At 40.7% G+C, this 25983-nt stretch overlaps 1 protein-coding gene across 1 annotated transcript in view; it reads right to left on the reverse strand.

Annotated features, from left to right (window-relative positions):
- LOC138799322 (putative neutral ceramidase C) overlaps positions 1–23299 on the reverse strand; it is a 39019-nt gene extending 15720 nt beyond the window's left edge. The window contains exons 1-15 of the mRNA XM_069980325.1: positions 23139–23299; positions 16649–16810; positions 15457–15884; positions 15114–15263; positions 13024–13200; positions 12794–12921; positions 9650–9727; positions 9444–9564; positions 9090–9215; positions 4478–4564; positions 3684–3788; positions 3294–3375; positions 2291–2406; positions 1558–1652; positions 73–112 (exon numbers count right to left, since the gene is read on the reverse strand). Coding sequence (XP_069836426.1) covers positions 73–112; positions 1558–1652; positions 2291–2406; positions 3294–3375; positions 3684–3788; positions 4478–4564; positions 9090–9215; positions 9444–9564; positions 9650–9727; positions 12794–12921; positions 13024–13200; positions 15114–15263; positions 15457–15884; positions 16649–16775 — 1860 coding nt within the window. The 5' untranslated portion in view covers positions 16776–16810; positions 23139–23299. The remainder of the gene's footprint in view (positions 1–72; positions 113–1557; positions 1653–2290; positions 2407–3293; positions 3376–3683; positions 3789–4477; positions 4565–9089; positions 9216–9443; positions 9565–9649; positions 9728–12793; positions 12922–13023; positions 13201–15113; positions 15264–15456; positions 15885–16648; positions 16811–23138) is intronic.
- Between the last annotated feature and the right edge of the window lie 2684 nt (positions 23300–25983).

The following is a 25983-nucleotide window of genomic DNA, read 5'->3' on the forward strand; positions in this document are numbered from 1 at the left end:
AAGTTTTGTAGTTTGCATCTACTCTTAGGTTTGCTCATTTAAACAAAATATAATAATGTATAAGTTTGATACCTTTTTCACAGCTTCTCTTAATCTTCGTCCAGACATGGTCCTATTAAGGAAAAAATATTAAACCAAAAGCATAGAAATCTACGTCTTACGCAAGGCTTACATAGAAACGGCTCATCTAATGGGCAGGTAGGGGGCATGGCAAGGCTAGGAGGCGGCATGGTCTCCCCCAGCACCTGATTCATCATGATTTACACTTGCTAGCAGGCGACGCGTAAATCATGGTAGGAATCTATGGCTTCTCTGGAGCAGGCCTACATATGCCGCTTGACATATGCCTCTTAGTAAGAAGAATTAGAAGTAACAATTTCATTTTTAAGGTAACTATCAGGGGTGGACATTGCACATGGGAAACCTTTGCAGCTGCAGGAGAATCCAGTAGATAAATGAGCCCGGTGCTACCTCCAGCTTCATACTGGCTGTTAGATTGCATGTAAGAGGCTAAGACAATAAATACTAAATAGAATTTTTTTTAAACTGCTGCAGCTTAACCAGTGCCTATATAAATGTGAGCCTAGTCCTATGTAATGCTTGGACTCTGGGCGGTGATGTTAGTATCCAGAGACTCACTGCAGCAGTTGCATAAAACGTAGAAAAAGGAGGGGTCCACAGCATAAACCAATCTCATAAAAAATATACTTTATTCTAATCCACAGATAAAATCATAGATCCATAGGTAACCCTACAGATCCTAAGGCTACATATGGATCTATGATTTTATCCGTGTATTTGTAGGGGAAAATTAAAAAAAAAGCCAGAAAAGTGGACAGCGATCTCTTTTTCTTAATACCAACTTTATGCAGAATTTTTTCTGACAAAGACTTGCCAGGTATTTTTTCTGTTTTATCATTTTTTTATCCGTGGATTAGAATATAATATATTTTTAATGGGATTGGTTTGTGCTGTGGACCCCTCTTTTTTCTACTTTCTAAGACAATGAATGGAGGGCATGGGGCCCATATACTGTTCTTCCATGGGGTCCTCTGCTGTCTGTGTCTGCCTCTGTTAGCTAAGTCAGGTGGCTCCTCCTTAACTATTTAATCTCATAATGGCTGGGGCTACACAGTGACTTGTGTTGTGTCTCCTCCATGCACAATGCCAAAGTGTTTAGTGGGACTTTACAATCTGCTGTTCTGCAACTTTATTATAACTTGGCTGTTAACAAAATAGACAAATGTCAGAGAAGTCACAAGGTTGTCATACACGCGTGGCATTGAGGTCAATAGTAAAGTCAACTGCAACTCTTGACCGGCAACCAAAAATCCAACCAAAAAACAAAAATCCAATAATTGGGTCACAGCCACAATATGTTGCAGTCGCAATGAGACATCATTTACTGACATTATAAGTGATTTGTGTGATCTTTGTGCTGCGAGCCCTAGCCTAAGGCAATGACTATCCATATGCAAGTACAGTATACAGTGACATCTCATTGAGATTTACATTTTTACACATTCCATAGCCTCAGCTGTACCTACAGATACTCACGTAAACTCTCCTGGAACAGCAAGAATAGCCAATGATCCAACGGTGATCATCTGAATATCGACTATTGTTGGATGCCATGGGACTGCGCCTTTGATCTGCAAGAAGCAAAATAAGGTAAGACTGTAATTAAAGGGGTTATCCAGTTTTAGAAAACCATGGCCACTTACTTCCAGAGAGGTCACGACCCTTGCATCCAGTTCAGGTGAGGTTAGCAATTAAGCTCCATTCACTTCAAGGAACTGAACTACAAAACCTGCATCCAAACTGGAGACAAGAGCTGCAGAAAGTGGCCATGTTTTCCTAACACTGTATAACCCCTTTAACAAAGACACATTCTATTAGTCTTTATATCATTCTAGAACTATAATTTAGATAAAAAAAATACAGGGAAGGCTTCCAGCTAAGTGCAAAACAGGTCCAAGGTGTCAATTATGTAATGACTGTTGGCAGATATATCACTTGAATCTCTTGTGGCCCTCTGCAGTTCTGTCATAATCCCAGCTCTCCCACAATGTCACATGTCATTTATTGATCTGCTGTCTACCCATGCAATAAGAGCTGTTGGACCCATTTAGGCATCATGCACCCACTGGTTGTTCGAAGGTGGTTTCGAGTATTCAGAAAGTACACAGAACCTTACCATTTAGTACCACAAAATCAACTTATTTAAAAAGAAATGTTGCCAAATGGAATAGCAGTATACAAAAAGGTTAAAATGGGCAATCATGTATACCTCTCCAGTGTTAAGTAGAATGGGTTTGGGCTCATGGCATTCCTTTGTTTCATTAGATGGAACTCCAATAAGTCCATCTGTTAAGGCTTCCCAGAATGGATCTGCCTCAGTCATTCCTGTATAGAATTGGTAATCAAACTGGTTAAACGTCACCTTCACTTCATCACTGATTATGTGTGTATATATATATATATATATATATATATATATATATATATAGTTTGTGGAAGAAGAACCTTCATGGAAAACCCTTTTTAGGGTGTGTTCACACCTACAGGATCTGCAGCAGATTTGATGGCGCAGATTTGAAGCTGCAGATTCAAAGCAAATCAATTCTGGGCCATCAAATCTGCTGCGGATCTGCTGCAGATCTGCTGCGGATCTGTTGCAGATCTGCTGCAGATTTAAATCTGTGCCATTAAATCTGCTGCAGCTCCTGTACGTGTGAAAGCACCCCTTATCGTCCTTACTCTTTATTCTGATATATTGAATAACTATGTAAGACCCATTTCACTGTCCAGACTATGTTCTAGACAGGATTTTATTGTTTGTATTCACCCCATGATGTTATTAGCATGTTACCCTGCTAAATTGGTATTTTAGTCTGTTAATGGCAGAATGTGGGTGTCTAATACCTAAAACTCGTAAGGTGTTCTCATTGCTTTATCTGACATCTGATTGCCATAATGTTTTTATGGATTGCTAGAAGAGTCCAATAAAGACCATTCTTTTACCGGACTACAGAATGCCGAAAGTGCTCTATATGTTGAGCTCCTCGGAATACTCTGGTGCGCATGACTTTGGGGGGCATGGATCCATACGCCCCCACCATAATTAGACTAGAGGATAACATGTAGGACAGCAATGACACCATACAAGACAGCCAAAACATTGCACTTGCACACATTTGCTTCTAGTCAAATTTTTATATATGATTTTTTTATGAGATAAAATATATATATATATATATATATAAGGTAACAAAGCAGCAGAAAGCTCTCACCGTGGGTGAAATTGATCAGTCCTGGACCATCGATTGTCCCAGCAGCAAAGCTATAACCCAGAGCAGGTTTGCAAGTTGTTGCCTTTAAAGAAATTGAAAGACGAATCATAATAAAACATCTGGAACATGAGGCTTCCACGCTAAAATAATCCATTGTAATAGATTCAATTATCATATCTGTTAAAGAACTGGTCCTGCTTCTGGAAGAGGCCATACTTTCCTACACTCATACAAGAAAGCCAGAACAGGATATTTTCAAGCATTTCAATGACTTTATTGCTTTTTTGAATGTTAATGAATGTTAATGTATCATACACTCAGGAAAAGAAAAATATTTGGTGAATATTTTTAACAACACGATGAGTGGACCTCTATGAGATGTATACTTACATTGTGAGTGTCGTTAAGTCTCACGGTGACATTACTCATATCTACCCACTGGTGAGCAAAGTTCACAGTAGCCAACATTTCTTTGGTTGATGAATTATACAAATCCTTTCAGTCACATAAAAAAAAAAGAATGTCAGCAACATGTAGACACGGCACAAAGACACGAGAATACAATATAGCGTTCTTCTTCTAACCATCCAATATACAGCATATAAAATGCAAGTCAAGTATGGCCTGGAGCTCCAAATCCCCGGCTTCCCTTCACATAGTCATGTAGTTAAATGATATTTTTCTAGCTGCCTGCAGCCACCATTAGAGTGAAGTTACAGCATATGGATTTAGATGTAAAAGTCTTTATGCAATAAGTTCTCCTAGTCGTGACTGCAGGCAAACGCTATGAGTGTCTCCTGACTTTCCCGTTATTGAAGTTCCCTGTATGGCTCTGTGCTAGGTACATCACTGCCACCTACACTTAATGTACTGTATGTTTAAAGCCAACATTTTCTGATATTAAATATATTGGAACTCTAAACTGCATTGGCAACAGCACTGTGTAATTGTTGCTTAATATGAATATTAAGGGACTATTCATGTAATAAGTTTTCTATACATACTGATCATGGTGGCTATGATACAGTAGTCGTCATCTTGGGGCCCTGATTTCTGTATGTCTACACTGGATAGATGAGGTGACTACTTATACCTATTATATTATGTACCACACTTTGCTATGTACTATCCCAATCTCTTACAGTTCAGAGGTCATACACTTAAATAGGATAAAACTGATGTACCATGGCTTTTTCGAATATCTGTTGTCCGATTATTTTTGTGCTTTCAAACACATCCGTTCCAGGACCGGTTGCGACGCACGTTGTGACCTTTAGAAGGATTAGAAAATAACACAGTTAGAGGATTTTAATCATTACCAGCAGTAAATAGTAATTCACAGTTATTATTCCTAATGTGTATAGTAAGAATTATTTAATAGTAAAAATTTCAAACTAGTCTTTTCCTAAAATCAAGTTCTAATTATCAGTTAACTTTGTCTATATTTGTGTGTATTGGTTTCTTGGGGCAAAGTAAGAAATAAATCTTTTATAGAACATGGCTCAGTATAAATTCGAATCTAAAGCAGTTGGGACACATAGGACAATGAGCTGATCACAGAGTGTCCTTTGCTGCACTCCCCGATAGGCTGGGTTCACACGCTGCATGACACCGACCATTCTGTGACCCGGCCGCGTCACAGAACGACTGGTGTCAGTGAAGATCATCCCGGCCGCTACTGCAGTACCAGCCGGATGAACTTTATTTAAATTGAATTGGGATGTGGACGCATCCTTGTGCGCCCACATCCCAATGCACCATAGCACACAATGAAAAGTGTGGCTGGAGCTGCACTTTCCATTGTGTAAACTGACAGTTCTGTGCGGCCGCTATTCAATGAATAGCGGCCACACAAAACTGATATGTCAGTTTTCTGTGCGGCCACTTGCAATACCGGACCGATTGTATGCTATGTGTATACACTGTGGCCGGGATTCCCGGCACTTTGCAACAGCGCCGTGATTAACAGAAAAAGATAAGTTGTGTGAACTTAGCCATAATCTGTGGAGAAACCTGGACACTGCAGTACTCTGTGCAGTCTAAGGCTATGTTCCCACACAGTCTTTTTACAAAAAATAACGGCAGTTGTTTTTATAATTGCGGCTGTAAATAATGATCATGATCATAATTTATTTTTAAAAAGACCTTGTGGGAACATAGCATAACGCTTATATTTCACACTTTATGCCGCATACAGTGCCTGAGGAGGGGGAGCACATATGTATTGTGGCACTTGTTGCATCACACACATGACATATTATACATACCAGACTGGTCCACATGTTCATACTGCTGTCCATAACCGCAGACCCACGACTATACTATACTAGGGCAGGCCAACATTTTTGTGGCATAGATTACGGGCCTGAGCACAGACGCATAACACCTACAGGCACTTGAAAGGGGCCATAAAAACAAATGAATCTGTAGTGTGTCCACAACTGTGGCCAGAAAATATGAATGTTTGTACTCAAACAGGTAAACACAAAGTAACAAGCTGGGATTAAAGTGCTTGTTCTATCTGCCCATTACTGATAAGTCAAGTAAAAAAATTTATTTAAGTATTGTATTGATCCCCAAAAGTTATAAAAATCGCCAATATACACTTATTATGGGAAATGCACATAAAGTGCTTTTTTCCCTGCACTTACTACTGCATCAAGGCTTTACTTCCTGGATAACATGGTGATGTCACGACCCGACTCCCAGAGCTGTGTGGGCTGTGGCTGCTGGAGAGGATGATGGCAGAGGGATGCTCAGTGTCCCTCCAGTGCCCTGTGTCCCTCAGTGTCCCTCTGCCATCATCCTCTCAAGCAGCAACAGCCGCACAGCTGTGGGAGTCGGGTCGTGACATCACTATGTTATCCAGGAAGTGAAGCCTTGATGTAGTAGTAAGTGCAGGGAAAAAAGCACTTTATAAGCATTTCTCGTAATAAGTGTATAATGGGGATTTGTATAACTTTTGGGGGCAAAACAATATTTTAATAAAAAAAATTTCGCCGGACTTCTCCTTTAATATATTCCTGATATCAATATCGTAGCCTGACTTAACACGACTCGTAATGCGGCATCTTCATATTTTCACTTAACATGATTTGCGGAGAAGGATATATACTTTGTTTTCTTCAGGAAGGTCTGATAAAACTTTTCCATTACCGTGTCTCTCTAAGGGCCAATATATTTGTAGATTTAGAAATAATCAATTTACAAACATCGCTATATTCGGATCCCCTGAAGAAATTACATTTCATACCAATTTCCACAACCATAAAATGACAAAACCTTTGCATTGCTAAAAAGCTACATTAGCTTAAAAATCAATTTAATTGTTATGATGTTTATACCTATTGATTTTCCAGCTGACTGAGCTTACTTGGACATTAAAGCCCAGCTTCATTTTGGTTTCTACATATTTTTTAACCAATCGAGAACCTAAGATAAATTTTTTATTAAGATAACAAAGGCTTGGTTCACACACTGTAAAAGCAAACGAAAAAAATTATTTTAGGTTTAATTTTATAATCGTACACATAAAAAAGGACCATAATTCCAACATTTGTTTAGGAATAAAAAAAGATGACTGCTCTTCTCCAGTACCAGTGCCACATACTGCTCCATAGGCTGTGTCTGGTATTGCAGTTCAGCTCTTTTTAAAGGGGTAGTTCATACACAAAAAAAAATCTTTTAAGTCAACTGGTGCCAGAAAGTGCCAGAGGTTTGTAATTTACTTCAATTGAAAAATCTCCAGCCTTCCAGTAGTTATCAGCTGCTGTATGTCCTACAGGAAGTGGTGTATTCTCTCATTCTGATGCCACCTCTGTCCATGTCAGGAATTGTCCAGAGCAGTAGCAAATTTCGTAGAGAACTTCTCCTGCTCTCCAGACTGGAAAGAATACCACTTCCTGCAGGACAAATCAACTTTCTGGCACCAGTTGATTTGAAAGAAAAAAAATTGGTGAACTACCCCTTTAAAGGGAAAGTGTCCGAAAGTGACATATTGTTTAAATCAAGTTCTTATGTTATTAATAGAGATGAGCAAACCTGGAGCATGCTCGAGTCGATCTGAACCCGAACTTTCGGCATTTGATTAGCGGTGGCTGAAGTTGGATAAAGCCCTAAGGCTATGTGGAAAACATGGATATAGTCATTGGCTGTATCCATGTTTTCCAGACAACCTAGAGCTTTATCCAAGTTCAGCAGCCCCCGCTAATCAAATACTGAACGTTCGGGTTCGGATAAACTCGAACCCGAACCCGGTTCCCTCATCTCTAGTTATTAAGTGTTTGTGGGGTTTTTTTTATTATTATTATACTTGTTTCTAATTTTCCATTTTGCAATCTATATTTTAAAATAATCATAGAATATGGTAACTAAGTCTAAAACTAAGCTGCTGTGTTCTATAGAGGACACTTTTCACTGGTCTACTTATCAACAGACACTGGATTACAAATTTCCCTTTTCCAATAAAAAGCACTAAGTATTCTAAAGCTAGTCATCCCTATAAAATAGGTGTCAGCAGAATGCTCAATCAGCTAACAGCTATCCTTCCTGATCCCCTGATACTGTACATGTCAGCATAGTGTGCATTTGATCTCAATAGGGAGAACAAAGGAAGCAGCTCCTGCAGCAGCTAACTCTATCTCCTTTAGGCTATGTTCACACAACGTAAGAAACCGGCCGTTCCGTGACCCCGGCCGGATGATCTTTCCGGCCGCAGAGCTCTGATGCGGGCGCATCAGCGTGTGCCCGCATCAGAGCTTCCCATACCACACAGTGAAGCAAGCAGCCGAAGCTGCTCGCTTCTCTGTGTGAACTGACAGGGTTTCCTACGGCCACAATTCACTGAATTGCAGCCGCAGAAAACTGACATGTCAGTTATTTGCAGCGCCGCAAGGATCCCGGCCGGAGCGTATACGATGTGTATACGCTCTGGCCGGGATCCCATTGAAAATAAGGCATTGTTCCACCCCGCAAAAAGTACGGACGTTGTTGCCGATGGCAACAACGGCCGTACTTTTGCTTAGTGTGAACATAGCCTTAATAGAAATCTCACATTTGTGTCCCTACTTTTCATTCTCTGCCCCTTCTCTTCTGTGTAACAGAATATGACAAACACAGTTGAGTCACATTTCTATGACCATCATATCCAGTGGAACCACCGTGCACAAAATGGAGAGCAACTAGATTGGCTGGGATTGACTAAGATCCTGGTTGGTTATCGCAGGTATCTGGAGCCAAGCTGAGTGCAGTGTATCCTGTAGTTGCTGGAGGGTGCGAGGGGGAGAATCCATGGTGCAAACATGCCATAGGCTATGGCATTTTGGAGTGGAGCAAAAGACTTCTATTGCAGTCTATGGGAGAAGACACTACAGTTTGCAGAAGAAATGCCACACCCTTAGCATTCACAAACCTACAAGAGAGCCTCAAAAACACCAAGGAGGAGAGAAAAACACCAAACAAAGAAATCCATGTGTGTAAGGTAGATCATAAACTTCTATTGACTTCCAGCTAACATCTGGCTGCTGGCAGTTTTGCAAAAAAAAAAAAAAAAAAAATGCAGCAGCGTTTTTATTGGTGTTTTCCAGGCAGTGTGAAGCCAGCCACGAAGTATTACATTTTTGCAAAGATCCAAAATATCCTTAAAAAAAATGGCATTAACTATAAGGAGGCTGCCTAGGGGGAGAAAAAACAGTTCTTTGCAGTTAAATAGGCCTGTGAGTGAGATGTAGTATCAGGCCTGGTTATGAAGGGTAGACACCCTGCAGTAATGAAGTGATTCATTGGTGCATAACATACCCCTCCTTCTGGACAGGTGCTGGTTGCGTTTTCACACGAGAGGCCTGTATTTGTGCAGTGAGGTCCTCTGGTATTTGGTGTAACATCTCCAAGGTTCGAGGATGCAAAAGCTGCTACGAATGACCCCTGCAGGAATAGAACTAGAATTAGTGATGTACAGCACACTGTGATATCATGTTGTATTGATATAACCTTAGTAGACGTAGTAGTGAAATCATATAGCCCATAAACCCTTACTGCAGCCAGTGATTGGGTTAGACTGCCTGAGAAAGGTGTTGTACGATATGTTGCAGGTATGGATTTATGTGATGTGTGAATGTGGATATAGAAGTTGTAGTTGAGTAGCACTGTTACCTCTCCCGGCAGGAATCCTGGATTCTTTGCCTGTTCGAATAAGTAAGAGGCATAACCCATGTTGTCACTGCTGATCAGGTGATTAGTATTGGGCATACTGACAGCATGCACTGCAAACCAACTGCAAACACAATGGCAAAACCATGAGAGTTTGTTATTGTTATGTGGTATATGAGTAGGCTTTGTTACATGTACTCTATGATTACCTGACAAGTCCCACATCCTCACCCTTCATGTCCACCAGCTTCATTATCACTACATCTTTGTCTGTGTTAGATGGGTACCTGCATGTAGCAAATAAATCGGTTCATTTATTAGAATAATACACTAGATCAGCAACAATGTACGGCTCAGAAAGTCAATTATAAAAATGACAGTGCTCCCCAACTTGTAGCTTGCCGTGTGCATCTAGAATTATGACTACATTTACTGGCAATGAACAATATTGCATGCTAACTAAAGATGAGCGAACCTTTTAAAGTGACTCTGTAGCCACAATCTGACACCCCCAAACCGCTTGTACTTTCGGATAGCTGCTTTTAATCCAAGATCTGTCCTGGGGTCCGTTCAGCAGGTGATGCCGTTATTGTCCTAAAGAATATCTGTGCCCTAACTTTGCACCACCCCTCCGTCCCTCCTCCCCACCCTCTTCATCATTAGGAAGGCCCCTGGAACATTTTCTCCATGCTGAACATTTGCACAGGTGCCTTAACGATCCAGCCCATGTGCCGGGCTGCCACAGGTGGGGAATAGGAGACAATCTGCCTGGAGCATTCCTAATGATGAAGAGGATGGGGAGGAGGGGCAGAGAGGTTGTGCCAGCCTAATGCATATACAATCTAAGCCCTGGCCGTTGGGCACGGGGCTGCAAGTTTAAAAGTTGTTTTTTAGGACAATAACTGCATCACCTGCCGAACGGACCCCAGGACAGATCTTGGATTAAAAGCAGCTATCCGAAGGTACAAGTGGTTTGTGGATACAGAGTCACTTTAAATAGCAGTGACTGAAGAAGATGGCTGCATTCAACTTCTTCAGCCACCAGTAATCAAATACTGCATGCTTGGGTTCGGATAAACCAGAGCATGCTGGGGGTTCGCACATCTCTACTAACCACCATACAGTGCCATTTTGCATGGTATTATAGCAGTAACAAATTTCCCTCTGAAATATATATCTGTATATTTTTGCATATTTATGAGTTTGTTGCTCTTCATTTAACAAGGCTTCCCATCCATTTATAAAGAAGCATAAATAGACTGCACTTACAGAAGACTTGTCCCAACTGCTGACCTGTCCTTATTAGCAAACACAACGCCCAAGAAATAACAGTTCTAGAGCAGCTATTTTTATAGCTCTGTGTTGTGCCAATACTGTTGTTTACTAGAAATCATTGACTCAATAACCAACTGGGTGTTGCCAACTGGGGGGCGTGTCGCTACATTGTCTGACACTATCCAATTAGAAGCGACAGTGCCAGACAGTGCAGAGACACGCCCCCAGCTGGTTACACCCAGTTGGTTAGTGAGTCATCTAATGGAATGTAAATAGTTTATTTTTCTTTAGGATAACTTTTGCTAATTTTATAGGCTTTTCAGAACATGCCTGTAGGAATTGTATTCTCTTTTTTTCAAAACTTATTCCTGTATATTTTATCTGTATTAACTACATGATTTTTAGGGCCTGTACCCCTGTTTTTGTATACACTGTAACACTTTGTATTTTCTTATCCGCTGGATACAATTCTGTTAAAATGTATCTTTGTAAAGAAAAAAATGTTAAAACAAATAAAAAGAAATTTGGAAAAAAAAAAAAAAGAATAACAAGGGAACATCATTGAGCTGTCAGAAAAGATGATCCAGAATTGTTATTTCATGAAGAATACAAGTATTCACTGAAACAGATAGGCCGGGAGTGGTGAAGGGTTCTCTTTAAAGGGGTACTCCATTTGTGACCCCTTTTTTGCCAATGTCCGAGGAAGGGGTGGTTAAAAACAATAATACCCCCTTATTTCTCAGCTCCAGTGGAGGTAAGTGGATTATTATCTTTAACCACCTTCTTCCCAGGCATTGGGTCCGGGTAGGAGTAGCCCTTTAAGCGAATAGAAAACATAGATAGAAAAAAAAAAGTATATGAGAGTGAAGTTGCACTTTCAACTGCCGAATAGGAAGCAAATATGAAAAGTTCTTTGCATTTCCATGTAGCTTTTGCAGATGCTGCCCGTTGTGTCCACTTTTGTTGCAGGCGTGTGACATGCAGCATGACAAGGTCAGTATTATCATTAGAAAAAATCCACAGCCGAAATTGCAGATGAGAGCATGGCGCCAGCAGATGGATGGTATGAGCCCTTATCAAACAGTTCACAAACCATATTTCTCACTTACGCAATTACTTCTGAGTGGTTTTTCTATTTGCCAGTGAAAGTTAATTTCCCAGTTGATTGAGCTTCTCTCGTTTAGAAGCTTTCAGCGCTCCTCCGCCATACAACTGGCTCACCTTTAAGATTTTCTCAAATTTAGGGATTTAGATACTGAATGAAGCTTACTTCGGCTCCACACCTGCATCAAGGACGTATAATTGCATTGCCAGTTCTTTGCCATCAAACACAAATAATTGTTTAGTAAAAATGAATTTCATTATTACTCTAATAGATTTCCAGGTGTCACATTGTTCCCTGCAATTCTTACAGTGTTGATATCTGGATGAAAATAATTTTACACCAGAGTATTTGTGGCTGACTAGTTTTATTAGCAGTAAAGGCAGAAGCATATTTATACTCATTTTGTTTATGTAATGGTTAAAGGGGTTGTCCAGCGAAAATCTTTTTCTTTTAAATCAACTGGTGTCAGAAAGTTATATAGATTTGTAATTTACTTTGATTAAAAAATCTCAACTCTCCCCATACTTATCTGCTGCTGTATGTCCTGCAGGAAGTGTTGTTTAATTTTCAGTCTGACACAGAGCTCTCTGCTGACATCTCTGGCCAAGACAGGAACTGTCCAGAGCAAGAGAGGTTTTCTATAAGGATTGCCTATAGAAATCTATATAACTTTCTGACACCAGTGAAAGAAAAAGATTTTTGCTATACAAATACTAATATATATTTCCATCACTTGGTAATATCACCCCCCATCCATGGTTGAATGATCCCAATAAGCTATTTCATTTGTAACATATATGTAATGGGACTGTAGGAAGGAGGAGGGATGAATTGGCTTGGTTGAGGCAGACATATGTAGGTTTGCTAGAGATGAACATTTAGAAGGTTACAACTTACGAAGCAACATGGTCCATATCATTTGCGGTATATTAATAGTTGATCTACAACACGGATCATACTGTCACTCAGTTACCTGGCCCTCTCTGATTCAGGGTTGCGGAGATATGAAGTGGGGCTCCTGTTGATATGGCTGTTCTCGAGCGTACCTCGGTTCACAAAGACCCTTCCTCTTTTCATACCCGCATGGGCTATATCAATGCTCTACATTCAAGATAAATACCACATTTAGAAGAATAAATACAGTACATGCAGTGAGTTCCCGCCTTACAATGTAGCACACAATAGAACAATTGTTCACCGTACCTTGACAATACCATTTACTATGGCATCAGTGCCTTCTCGGCTAAATCCCTTGCTGGTCAACCTATAGATGGTGTACTGAAAATATCCAGCAGGTCCAGAATGTGTGTGCGTTCCACTTAATATAACATTGTCCTGTCCATACAAGTCTCCATACTTGCTTTTTAGTTTGTTCATGACCTATAGAAAAATATACATAGGTTTAAGATTTCAGGTGATAACTGAGCTTTTCTGTTATTATTTAAAGGATAATGAATAAAGGATAAAGAAAAACATTTCCAAGTTAATAGAGGGGAAGCAAACGAGCGCTGTCATCGCTCGTTTTCTCCTCGTTCCCTGCTTACTGCCGCTGCTATTACACGCAGCAGCAGAGAGCGGGGAGTCCGGGAGGGGGCCGCGGGGAGGCTGCCAGGGTGATCGCTAGATCGTCCGGGCAGTCCATAGCAGATAGCAGCGGTCTGCTGCTGCCGCCGCTCCTATTCCTCATGTTGAAAGACAAACGACTACAACGATCAGCTGACCTGGTTTAGGTCAGCTGATCGTTGCCTTCTATTACACGGAGCGATTACGGCCGTAATGGCTGATATCGGCCGATAATCGTTTCATGTAATAGGGCCTTAACTACCAGATTTCTCAACAGATTGCAGCCGATTAGAGGGGGAGGACTCTGTAACCTGCTTATTTTCATAGACTCCTTCTAACAAGGAGAGATTTTCCATATCCGATAATCTCCTTAAGATACAATGAATACTGGCATTGAAGCACACTTTCTGTGTCAGCTGATGACATAGATAACCACATGGCTGGGGAATGACACTACATATGTCCTTATGTACCTAATTTAGATTTAGAGAATCAATTTTTTTGTCATGATTTAATACCTGCTTGCATCTTGGCCCTTTTACACTGGCTGATCATCAGCAACAAGCTGTCAGCGATCAGCCGGTAAATGGGAAAACGGCCATTCGTTGGGCGAATGTATCTTTTGAGCAGCTGTAAAAATCACGGTTCACTGGCTGCATATCTCCCTGTGTAAACAGGAGGTGTGCGGCTAATAGTAATGTATGTAAATGGCCACATGAATGATACAGGGATCATTTGTGCGGCCCAGTCGGTCGATTAGTTGTGCCGTGTAAAGGCACTACAAACAAGCACCAAACTTACTGATTGGCACTTGTTTGCAGCTGTGGACAGCCGAAGATCTTCTAATGCCTTTAATGCCCCCCTGCAGGGCCAGTTACCTGTTCATGGATTCTTCTGTATAGTGTTCTTACAGCATGCCCTTTTCTCCTATATGACAGCTGTCACCAGTAGAGTAAACGTTATAGCGGACAGAGGAATATTAGAGAGCACAGCTTATGCTTCCATTCCTTATTTCTTAGACTTTTTACCTGGCACTATAACAAACATGTACTACCTATATTGCCTACAGTATGTTAAAAGGGACAGCTGCTGTTGGTAACTCCACCTTGGCGTATCTCTGTGTCACAGCGACGAAAAGATAGAATTGAAGTTTACATTGACTTATAATCTAAAACACTTAAATCGGTTATCAGTTATCGGTGAGAAATGTTGTTTCTTATTCAATACTTTTTTCTTTGTAGAATAATTATGAATTCTTAAGGCCATAATAGACCACCTGATGCTAGATTGGCCCTCGCTTATTATACGGCTCGAGAATTGTGCGGGCAGGGCTGCATGGACATTGCTAGTGATGTCTGTGCAGCTCTTGTTTTAATCAGCTGCTAACTGCGCATGAGCTATTATTCAGAGCAATGATTTTTAAACATGTTGGAAGACAGCGAACGGCCAATGGGCAAGTATTTGCTCGCTCCTTGGCTAAACAATGTCTCCACTACATAGGGCAATATCTGCCTTATTTGGCAGATAGGTGATAGGTCCTTTACTCTTTCCTTACAAGATGAGGCTATGTTCACACAATGTATCATTTCGTAAATGTACGGCCATTGTTGCAATCGGCAACAACGGCCATACTTTTTACGAAAAGATACGTTGCTTTGTCTCCTTATAATGTATACTCCATGCACAATCCTAAACATGTCACATAATAAGAAGATGGTTAGTTTACATACCTCCAGTCTGATCCTTTGTGAAACCATTCCTATGTCCGCACTTACAAACACAACTCTTTTAGATTTATCCGGTTCTGCTACAATAAAAGCTCGACTGTATAGTCTGGTGTGCAGTCCCCCAGCCAGCTGATCACTACTAGCATAGCCCATCTGGGAAGACACAAGCCACATGGCTACTATTAAAATAAGTCAGGGAAACAGAACATATCAGGGCACTATTATAATTCTACATTGTACATAACATAACCGAGTTAACAATATTGATTTCTCTCTTATTGGCACATTTGGCAATGAAGGTTTTACCCTAATCCACAGAATGAGGTTATAAAGAACTACTATATACCAAAGGGATATCTCCCAGTAGGCCAGTGCAGTCCGACCTTCCTGCTCCAACAAAATAGGCAGTAGGATGAGCGTCAGCTGTTGTTGAAAGCTTGGCTGTTGTTTGTGGTGGTTGCAACGTTGTTGTGGTTAGCTTGGCCGTTGTTTGTGGTTGTTGCAACGTTGTTGTAGCTGGCTTGGACGTTGTTTGTGGTGGTTGCAACGTTGTTGTGTCTAGCTTGGCCGTTGTATGTGGTGGTTGCAATGTTGTTGTGGTTAGCTTGGCCGTTGTTTGTGGTTGTTGCAACGTTGTTGTAGCTAGCTTGGACGTTGTTTGTGGTGGTTGCAACGTTGTTGTGGCTAGCTTGGCCGTTGTTTGTGGTGGTTGCAATGTTGTTGTAGCTAGCTTGGCCGTTGTTTGTGGTGGTTGCAACGTTGTTGTGGCTGAACCTGTGGAAAAAAAATAGAAATATTTTTAAAGTAGTAGTGCTGAGAGAGCATGGTGCAGTGGTGATGGGGGGGATAAAAAGTCTCCTGTCTTAGTGTCCCACCTCAGCTGCTGATTGGCTGGGCAGTGAAATAGAAGAAAGAAGACCAAAGAGCTAAGTATAACCCCCCCCCCCAATAGAGCATAGTCCTTTAAGTTAACCCCATGGTAGTAGACTCTTTTTACATTTCCCGGTTAACCAGGCACCATCTGGGGGCACCTGGTTAAATGCTCAAGTCTCCCACTGTTTTGATTAGAAAAAAAAATTTAATTGAAAAAATGCTCTAATCGATTAACAAGTATGCAAGTGTTTTAGTGCACACTTGACTCTATTAAGTACTGTAACTCTTTGAGGACTGAGGACCCTGGAAATTTAAATTCTTAAATTATTTTTATTTATTATTTTTCTATTTACAGAGCCATATAAGGGCTGATTTTTATGGGACCAAACATACTTTGTAAACGCACCCTTCATTTTACCATAAACCATGCTGCAAAGCAGAGGGAAAATATTTTTAAATTAAAAAAAAATTAAATTTACCTTTTTTTCTGTGCTAAGTGTGCGGAGTGTAAATTAAATTTTGAGTTCAACACAGGAACCTTGAATGTTAGGTCTTACTACAATAAATTGAGACTTTGCCTATGAGAAACAGCCTACCCTCCCCTTTTAGAATGATGCACAGAACACTCAGAGCAGTATATAGAGAATTACAACAGCACAACTTACTTTCATTTTTTAGTGTATTTTCCAAGATGAATAACATTGTTATAAAACCTATAGAAGTACAAAAAAGTAAGACTGTGAGCACAATAAGGGTCACTTCCAAGCTGCTGAAAGTCCTCTGCTTCCCCATTTTCCTGGAAAGTCACAAGGCAGCCAATTCACAATCTACAAAGGAAAGAGAGGAAATGACTGTAATTACATTAATAGATTGTTTAGAATAAATACAATTAAATATTTGTGAATTAAATTACAATTAAATATTTGTCACACATTATATTCACAGAATCAACATAGAATACAGTAAGGGCCTTATTACACCAACAGATTATCTGACAGATTTTTTTAAGCCAAAGCCAGGAATGGATTTGAAAAGAGGAGAAATCTCAGTCTTTCCTTTTTTACCTGTTTCCTGTTTATAGTCCATTCCTGGCTTTGGCTCCAAAAAATCTGTCAGATAATCTGTTAGTGTAATAGGGCCCTTAGTGTGGAACCTCTGTTCTCAAACTTAATTGGTTCCGGAAGGCAGTTTGAGAACCGAGTAGTGTCTTCCCATAGGAAATAATGTTAATGTGTTTAATTGGTTCCAGCACCCACCAATAATTACCTACAGTATCATTTATTACACTGATAAGCCCAGTATAATCCATACAGTACAGAACAGCACTATACTGCACAGGACATTATACACAAGAAAAATTAAACTAAACCAACAATTATAGTACAGTAGTCACTAACTCCTCACTCATCCTTAACTGTATAGTACACCCCACCCCAGCACTGTAACAGAAGGGAGATGGTGTTGCACTGACAGTCTACTTCAGTGTCAGAAAGGTATATAGATTTGTAAATTATTTAAAAATCTCAAATGGCAGCATAGAGCATTATGTCCAACTAGACAGAATACCACACTTCCTGCAAGAATTTATTTACAAATCTATATAACTTTATGACACCTGATTAAACAACAAACAAATTCTGGATTACCCCTTTAAATGTTTTCTAAAGATGCATTTGCTGGTATTAAAGCCTAATAGTTAACACTTTATTGTTTTTTTGTAGGCTTATAACTTGGAAAAAGGGATCAAAGACTAAAATAGAAGTTAAAGACCTAATAGCTGGCACTATTGCTGTATAATTGCTTGTGTCCTACAGGAGCGGAGAACGCACCAGATGATCGGAGTCACAGAACAAATGAAATGAGAAGAGCTGGTTTGGTTTTTATGAGCTATTAACTACTTTTTCATAGGCTTTTTGGGACAGTCACATTATGTCAAATATTTTCCATTCCATATAAAGTTACTATTTTTGGGTAAGCTCATTATCATTACTAGAAATCAGTCTGAAGCATGCGGAGTGTCTCAGGCAGGGGTTGAGTCACAGCTTTCCTGCTGCCCTATGCTTCACTATGTCAGTGTTGGGTTTACCATATAGGGTGGGCTGAATTTTTAGGCATTAGAAGGCCCTAGGCCAAAAGGCGTCCGTGATTCAATTAGATTGAAATAAAAAGTGCTGTGACCCCTGCTAATCTGTAGGGAAAAATATTATACTTATAAGAAACTCACTAACACTGGTTCTAGGACATGTTTGCAGATCACAATAACTATCACCGACAAGGATTATGCTTCACAGTAACTAGCATTTCTGATCACTCTTCCTTCTTCTTATCATAATAACAAAAGAAAAGAAAAAAAGCATGATGTCCAAAAAGATGTGCTCCACAGATGTCCAATATTCAATAAGAAAGCTTTCTTTAATAAACTCTCCTGCTTGTTGAATATTGGACGTCTCTGGAGTAGAGTTGATGGAACCTCGGAAAATCCTAGGTTTGATCGAACTCCAACATTCCCGAACCTTCCGCATTAGATTGCTGAAGCCTTCCTGGTCCGTGCGGAAGGAGGAGTGTGCCCGAGGACCTCCTGGAACTCTGTGATTCAGCCTAGGTAATAGGTAATAGGCTGAACCCCGGAATTCCAGGCGGTCCCCGGGTAGTCTCCTCCTTCTCCACAGTGTGGAAGGTTCGGGAATGTTCGAGTTCAATCAAAACTAGGATTTTCCGAGGTTCGATCAACTCTACTCTGGAGCACATCTTTTTGGGCAGCGCTGACCGTGAGAACCACGCTTGTTTTTCCTTTTCTTATTATTGTCCCACGACACGGGCCACTGTAAAAAGTACCAAATTTTAGTTGTGCAGTCAGCTGGGCAGTCCATCAGTGTGCTCCCCTATCCATCAGTGTGCTCCTGACAACAGGACGTTGGGGTGATACACACAAAGCCCAAAAGGCTATTAGGTGAGCACCTTCCTGTGGTAATACACAAGGCGCCTGTGCCTGCTTTTTGTTTCCTTTTACTCTATAACTCTTATAATAGATCAGTGCAGGACATGGAAGATACAACTCCCCCTAACAGCTGCCCACAAGTGGCAAGGAGTGGAGTGTCACTCCAGAGCAGGGACAGGTGAGTACTAAAGCAAAACTTCTCAACTCCTAAATTTGGTTTAAAGTTTGACTTAATTCCAGCAATGCAGAGCTGCCTTCTTCTGTGCTTGGCATTACTTCTCAGGGGACTGGGTGAAAGAGGCCTAAAAAACTGGTGACTCCCGGTAAAACCAGGTGAGTTGGCATTTTTGGTAATCCTTATCCTTTGGACAGAACGGAGATCAGCAGCAAAGAGCAAAAAATGTTAGCTACTGTAAAGTTCTAAGATGGTGTTGTGAATCTGGAGCTGGGGTTCAAAAATACACCTATTTTGCAAAATGAGACCCAAAATGAGCATATTTAAGCATGTTGTTGTGTTTAACTAATATTTTTGGAGCCTTATTCTGACATTTTATTGATGTTTTATGCAAATCATTGCTAAATTGCCTAAAGCTTAGGGCCATAGGCCATATTACACTGCCCGATATTTAGAAGCAAGCAAGCGCCAACCTGTCAGGTCAGCGCTCGCTTTCTCCTCATTCCCCGCTCGCTGTCTGTGCTTTTACACTCAGAAAAGATAGCAGCAGACTGTCGCTATCGGGATCATGATTTTAGTTCATGCTCTAAAACAACCATCAGCCAACATTGTGCATGTCGACCAATTGTTGCCTTTAAACATGAACTCTTACAATAAACGAAAATTGGCCAGAACGTCCAGGAATCAGCCACGTAGAGCCGATAATCTTCTGGTGTGTACCCTTAGGGTCCTTTTACACAGATATCTGACAGATTATTGAAGCCAAACCCAGGAACACACTATAAACAGAGAACAAGTCATAAAGGAAAGACTGAGATTTCTCCTCTTTTCAAATCCATTCCTGGCTTTTGCTTCACTATCTGTCAGATAAATCTGTGTGCGTAAAATAACCCTTACTCTGCAGGTGTCTCAGCTTCTAGCTGACTGACAGTCAAGCAGAAATAGGGATAGGAGGGGGAGCAAGGATTTTAAATAACTGCTTTGAGTCAAAGTGGTTGAGGTCATAATTACGCAATCATTTTGGATATTACCTCTCCCACATAACAGAAAATTTTTACCTCTGTTTTTTAATCTCTAAAAGTAGAACAATAAGATATTGATGAGCTTAAACTTTACTTGACCTGTACATTCTGCAGATAGTACAGTACTTTGACTTCTGTATATTGAACATGCACTTTTCTGATTACAGAGTCTTCTACATAAAGGCAATTTCATTTGAACTCTTCTGAGAAATGAATATCAAATAGTGAGACACTCTTTTTTCTTATCTTTTTTTGTTTTCTGATTATAGATGATTTTTTTTATTCTATATTTTGTACATGACTTCAAATTGACCATTTTGCCAGAGCTGCTTTTAACAGCAGTTAGAGGTATGCTTTCCAGCAGCCACATGGATCATGAGAATCTGGCTAACTCATTGAATCTTGTGGGGGAGTTTTCTAGGCATGCTCTTTGACCTGTGCAGGAAAGGAAGGAGGTGAGCTGTGAAAAGAGTTATCCTGTGTTATCTATATACTGGTGTCATCATTATTATTCTCCTGTCCATGATAATAACGAAAAAGTGTTAAGAAGTTATCTCTACAGAACAGGAAATATCAGCTTATTGTCACGACTGGAGGTAGGGTAGCCTAAGAACGGGCAGGGAAGAACACAGACAGTGAGCCCTAATCTGGTCCCACCAGCTAACCCTGCCTACTTGTCTCAACAGTCCTAGGTGACTGAGGGAAACCATGGAGACAGTCCCTACTTGCAATACACTAAACAAGGATAAGACAAACTAATGCATAAGGCATAGTCAACAGGCTGGAATCAAAACCAATGGGCAGCAAGGTACAAAAACAGAATCCAAGAGAATAGTCAGTCACAGAGTGGCCGGTGTCTGTGAAGATCATCCCAGCTGGTACTGTAGTACTAGCCGGATGGACTTCATTTATGTTGAATTGGGATGCAGGCGCACCAGGGCTGTATTAACAGCTGCTGCCCTAGGCACTAAACCTAAAGATGCCTCATCTTGTGGAGCGTAGTTTCGACCTTATGTATTTCTCTACATGTAGAAACATTGTTTGAATTGCGCTTTTCATGGTTTTTAACGGCCTAAAACACATTTCCACATTGAATTAATGATTAGAGCCGTCTGCATACTGTCTGATGGAATTCTCACCGCAGGATTAGTAGATTGGTAGGTAATAGCTGCAGGCGTCACATTTATCACCGCCATACCAGACCTGACCAATACCGCCATACTGTGACTGGATAACACTGCCGTAGCCGCTCACTCCATTGTGTGCACTGACAGGGTTTTCTGCTGCCGCTATTCAATGTATAGCGGCTGCAGAAAACTGACATGTCAGTTTTCTACGGCACCGTTGTGGATCCCGGGCCGGAGCGTATACTGTCTGTATACGCTCCGGCCGGGATTCCATTGAAGGCAAGGTAACGTATACTTTCATAATAAGCACGGCCATTGTTGCAATCGGCAACAACGGCCATGCTGTTACGAAAATATACGTTGTGCAAACATAACCTAAGAGATTATAATATTCATGCAGTGTTTTATACAACTAAGGAGAAATTTCTTAAATGGAATAAATGTGAAATATACTCCAAGTAGACCATTCTCCATCCTCTAGCACCACACTACTACACATGCTCTGGTATATCTACAATATATGGGGTTCTCCAGAATGTTACATTGATGAGTCCTTGACTGACCAGCAGAGTGATGGGCTCCTTTACCTCTGTAATGTACTGTAGTGTAACATGTGCATCCATAGCAGGGGACTGGAGCTCTCTGGTAACAAAGCAATGCTCTGTCTATTGCTATGTTCACAAGTCTTTTTAAAAAATTACGACCATTGTTTTTAAAATAACAGCCGCTATTTTATAATGATGGCTGCAAATAATGATCATGAACGTTATTTGTAGCCATTATTTATTAAAAGAATTCTGAACCTATTAATAAGATAACATAAAAAACATTTTACCCTTGACCCCCCCACCCCTGACCTTTTTACTATCCTAAACCACATAACAATAAATGATATAGATATTTTATTCTCCCTTCAAATCAATGGAGCCGCGTCACAGAGGGAAGATTGTCACACTGGGGGCCAGCAGGCCCACCTCCAGTACTTTGTACCAAGCTGGTGCCTGGGAATAGACCAGCACCATGGGCGGGTACTGGGTGGTGGTTCCCCCAGGAATAGTACAAGGATACTATGACTTACCCCTTAACCCCTTAGGTAATTGGGGTGGATGGGCATAGGGTAGTTTACTGTCTAATAGGCACAAGTGAAACTCCTCTTACCGGCCCCAAACAAACCACAAATAGTGCAATCGTACCAACTCTCCAAGTTTAATGCGCCTGGCAACATTTTAGACACATGACATTAATTTTAGCTGCACCAATTGTCCATCTAATGTGTATGGAGGGTGTCCAGACTTTCCCCCAATGATAGATGTTGTCAAGGAAGTTGCGCTGTCCCTAGAGGTATCTGGCAGAAGCTTATTCTCTGAGAACACATGTACAGTCAGCTTTGTCGAGCGGTAGCTATCCAAGGTGTATGACTAACATTAGAGCTGCTATAGGAAAGAATGGGTAAGTGAAAGCAATCCTGTTTACAATGCGCAATTCTACTGTATGAGGAGCTACATGTGCAGGATAATAGGGCCAAATGGTATTTTAATTATCTTTTTAACAGATGTTCAGCTAAAGTATAGATAGTTCTAGTGGGATATTAAACGTACTTTTGTAGGAAAAGCTGCAGATGTTTAAAGAAGCCAGGAAATGGATACCACATATAGCTGCAGCTCTGTTACAGTGATACTCACTAATCTATTAGTATTGCTGAGGTCTAACGAATGCTCAAATCTTATTTTTTTAAATATGTGTTGAAACAGGGGATCCGGGAAGGATATAGGATTGCACAGGGTTATCTAAGAGCAGCGTTATGCCTTTACCATCTCCAAGATGTAAGGGGCTGACATGTAGTGGGATAAGGCGCAGATCATATTCCTCCAAATAAATGTGTAAATGTCTTACCTTATAGCCCAATGCACAGGTCCCAGGTTCCTCTGGACTGTCGATAGTATTCCCAAAGCCTCCCTTACTCAGGAACTCATGTTGTGACCTTCTCCTGAAGTGGCACAAAGGCTTCTGATTCATCCCTTGCTGATACTCCACTCTTATCTTTACTACTATAAGGATATCACGGCCCTTTTGTCCTGATAAAAAATTATGGAAATTAGTAGGCCCAGTTTGCAAGTCATCTGAGAAGACGACAGGTAATCAAAGTTCTTTTTATTCTGGTACATTCTACTTTATTAGCTCAAAAAAAAAAAAAAAAGTAATAAAAAATATGAACAATAAAGTTTTTTTGTAATAAATGTGCCCAACTTGGCACATACAAAAATTTCTCGGTTTTCGAACGCTTTTAGTACTCGAACGAAAACTTTCCCAAAAGTAATGCTTGGAACTCGAACAAGACAACTGTGGAGTCCACAACCAATGGGTTCATATGGATTCACATGTAATATTAAGGCTGCATTCCCACGTTCTCTGTTCCTTTTAGAAGACAGACGTGGAATGCCTGTAACAGACTCTCCCCCGCCCGGGCAGCATCTGTAACTAGATGCTGGGAGCGGGGGAACTGTACAGATATGCACCGCACTGTAATATATCAGCCGCGCGGCCCTGTCATTACAGCGTGGTGCATATCTGTACAGTTACCCTGCTCCCAGCATCTTATTATAGATGTTGCCCAGGCGGGGGAAAGTCCGTTACAGGCATTCCACATCCGTCTTCCGTGAGGAGTTTGTAAGCTTAGCACCGGGGGTCCCAACGCTAAGGTCGAGATTTTTGGTTTTCCATAGCCAGACATACCCTTCGTCGATTCCCTCAATGTAGGGCCAACTCCATGCCAGGCTGTCATTACCAGCACCCAAAGTGCTTGTGCATGTCATCCAGGGACTCTTCTGTATCTATATACCAATAAATCTGCCCACTCTATACCAGTAAGTCTGCAAACTATATTTGGCATTACCATCTTTCTCCCTTTTTTCTTTCCCTTTTCATTTTTTTTATGTTTTTACTAAGCCTACTTCTAGTAATGAGTTCTGGGGGGGGGTTTATTAGGTGATTCTATATCGGTTTACTATATCCTGCTATCACATCAATAGAACATTTCGAGTTTTGTAACACTGTATCAGACTGGCATACAGAATCCATTATCTGCTCATACAAGGGCTTCTGGGAAGTCTGTGAGAAATCCTATGTTATTCATTGCATTGCATAGACATAAACTGTATAGGGCAGATAAGTTCAAAACTACAACAATCAAGATAGAGTCAAAACTACAACAATCAAACTACAAACAAAAAAAAATACATCACAAAATGAGGCAAGGGCCACAAAAAAAAAACATCACAAACATCGCAAAGCTAAGCAAGTACAATTTTAAAGGGGGTCTCCAGCTACAGGTAAAAAAAATTAACCTGCAGAAGCAAATAGCATTACTTACCTATCTCAGTTTTTAAACTACCAAAAATCCATTTGTTTTAGTTTTTTTTGTTCTGTATTGTGTGGCTGTACTTCCTCATTGAGCAGTTGTACACAGTACTACAGGTTCCAGAATGCAATTCTTTTCCTCATCACAGTCCCCCACCCTGCCCATTCCCCACCCAAATCTGCTGGAGAACATCTAGGCTGTGTTCACACATTGCAGTTTCATTGTGGTACTGAATTATTTGCAGTATCATTGTGTTCCCACCCACACAGCACTATATTCTTTACCTGTAACACAACCATGGCCGGCGTTAGGGGGGGCAAGCAGGGCAAATGCCCAGGGCCCCCATCCCCCAGGGGCCCCCTAACGCAGTTCCAGTAGGAGAGGAGAGCACAGGCAGCGTCCTGCAGCGTCTGGCAGTGATCCCCGGCTGCTGCCATCAGGGGTCACGCAGAGGCTGCAGGACGCTGGGCTCGGTGTCTGCTCCGTGTGTGTAGCTCCCCCTCCCCCTCCCCCTCCCTCCAGCTCCTCTCTGCACGTGACTTCCTGCTCTGGTGTGGAGCTGTCGGGACGATGGAGGAGAGGGCTGCCGGGTGAGGATGACAGCCTGCTGCTGCTGCTGCAAGGTACATGAGGGGGATGTACCACTACACCCAGCATGCTAGAGGGGGTAAGTATACTGTATATGTAGTGTGTAATGTGTATGAATGTAGGTGTATAATGCATGAATGCAGTGTGTGTTACATGTCCTGTGTATAGTGTGTGGGCTGGATGGTTTGTATCTGTATAATGTGTTTTCATGGATGTGTGTGTGTGTGTGTGTGTATATATATATATATATATATATATATATATATATATATATATATAATGCTGTGTGTGTGTATATATATATATATATATATATATATAGCTGTTTGTGATTGGGTGAATAAATCCTCACTATACACTACTGGAGTGCCGTCCTTGTGTTCAATTTTTATATATATATATATATATATATATATATATATATATATATAATGGTGTGTGTGTATATATATATATATTTATATATATATATATATATATATAAAATGGTGTGTGTGTATATATATATATATATATATATATATATATATATAATAGTGTGTATATATATATATATATATATATATAATGGTGTGTGTATATATATATATATATATATATATATATATACACAATGGTGTGTGTGTATTAGCACTGCTGACTCCAAGTGTTGAGGTGAATAGACTGTATATAGGAGCTGCAGCCATTCTCTGGCCTCATCAGTCCTATGTAATTGCTGCAGGTGACCACTGAGGCCGCTGATTGGCTGCAGCTCCTATGTATATAAGGCAATACGGTGAGAAAAAAAAATAA

The sequence above is a fragment of the Dendropsophus ebraccatus genome, chromosome 8 (assembly GCF_027789765.1).
Source record: "Dendropsophus ebraccatus isolate aDenEbr1 chromosome 8, aDenEbr1.pat, whole genome shotgun sequence".
In the NCBI taxonomy this organism is placed as follows: domain Eukaryota; kingdom Metazoa; phylum Chordata; class Amphibia; order Anura; family Hylidae; genus Dendropsophus; species Dendropsophus ebraccatus.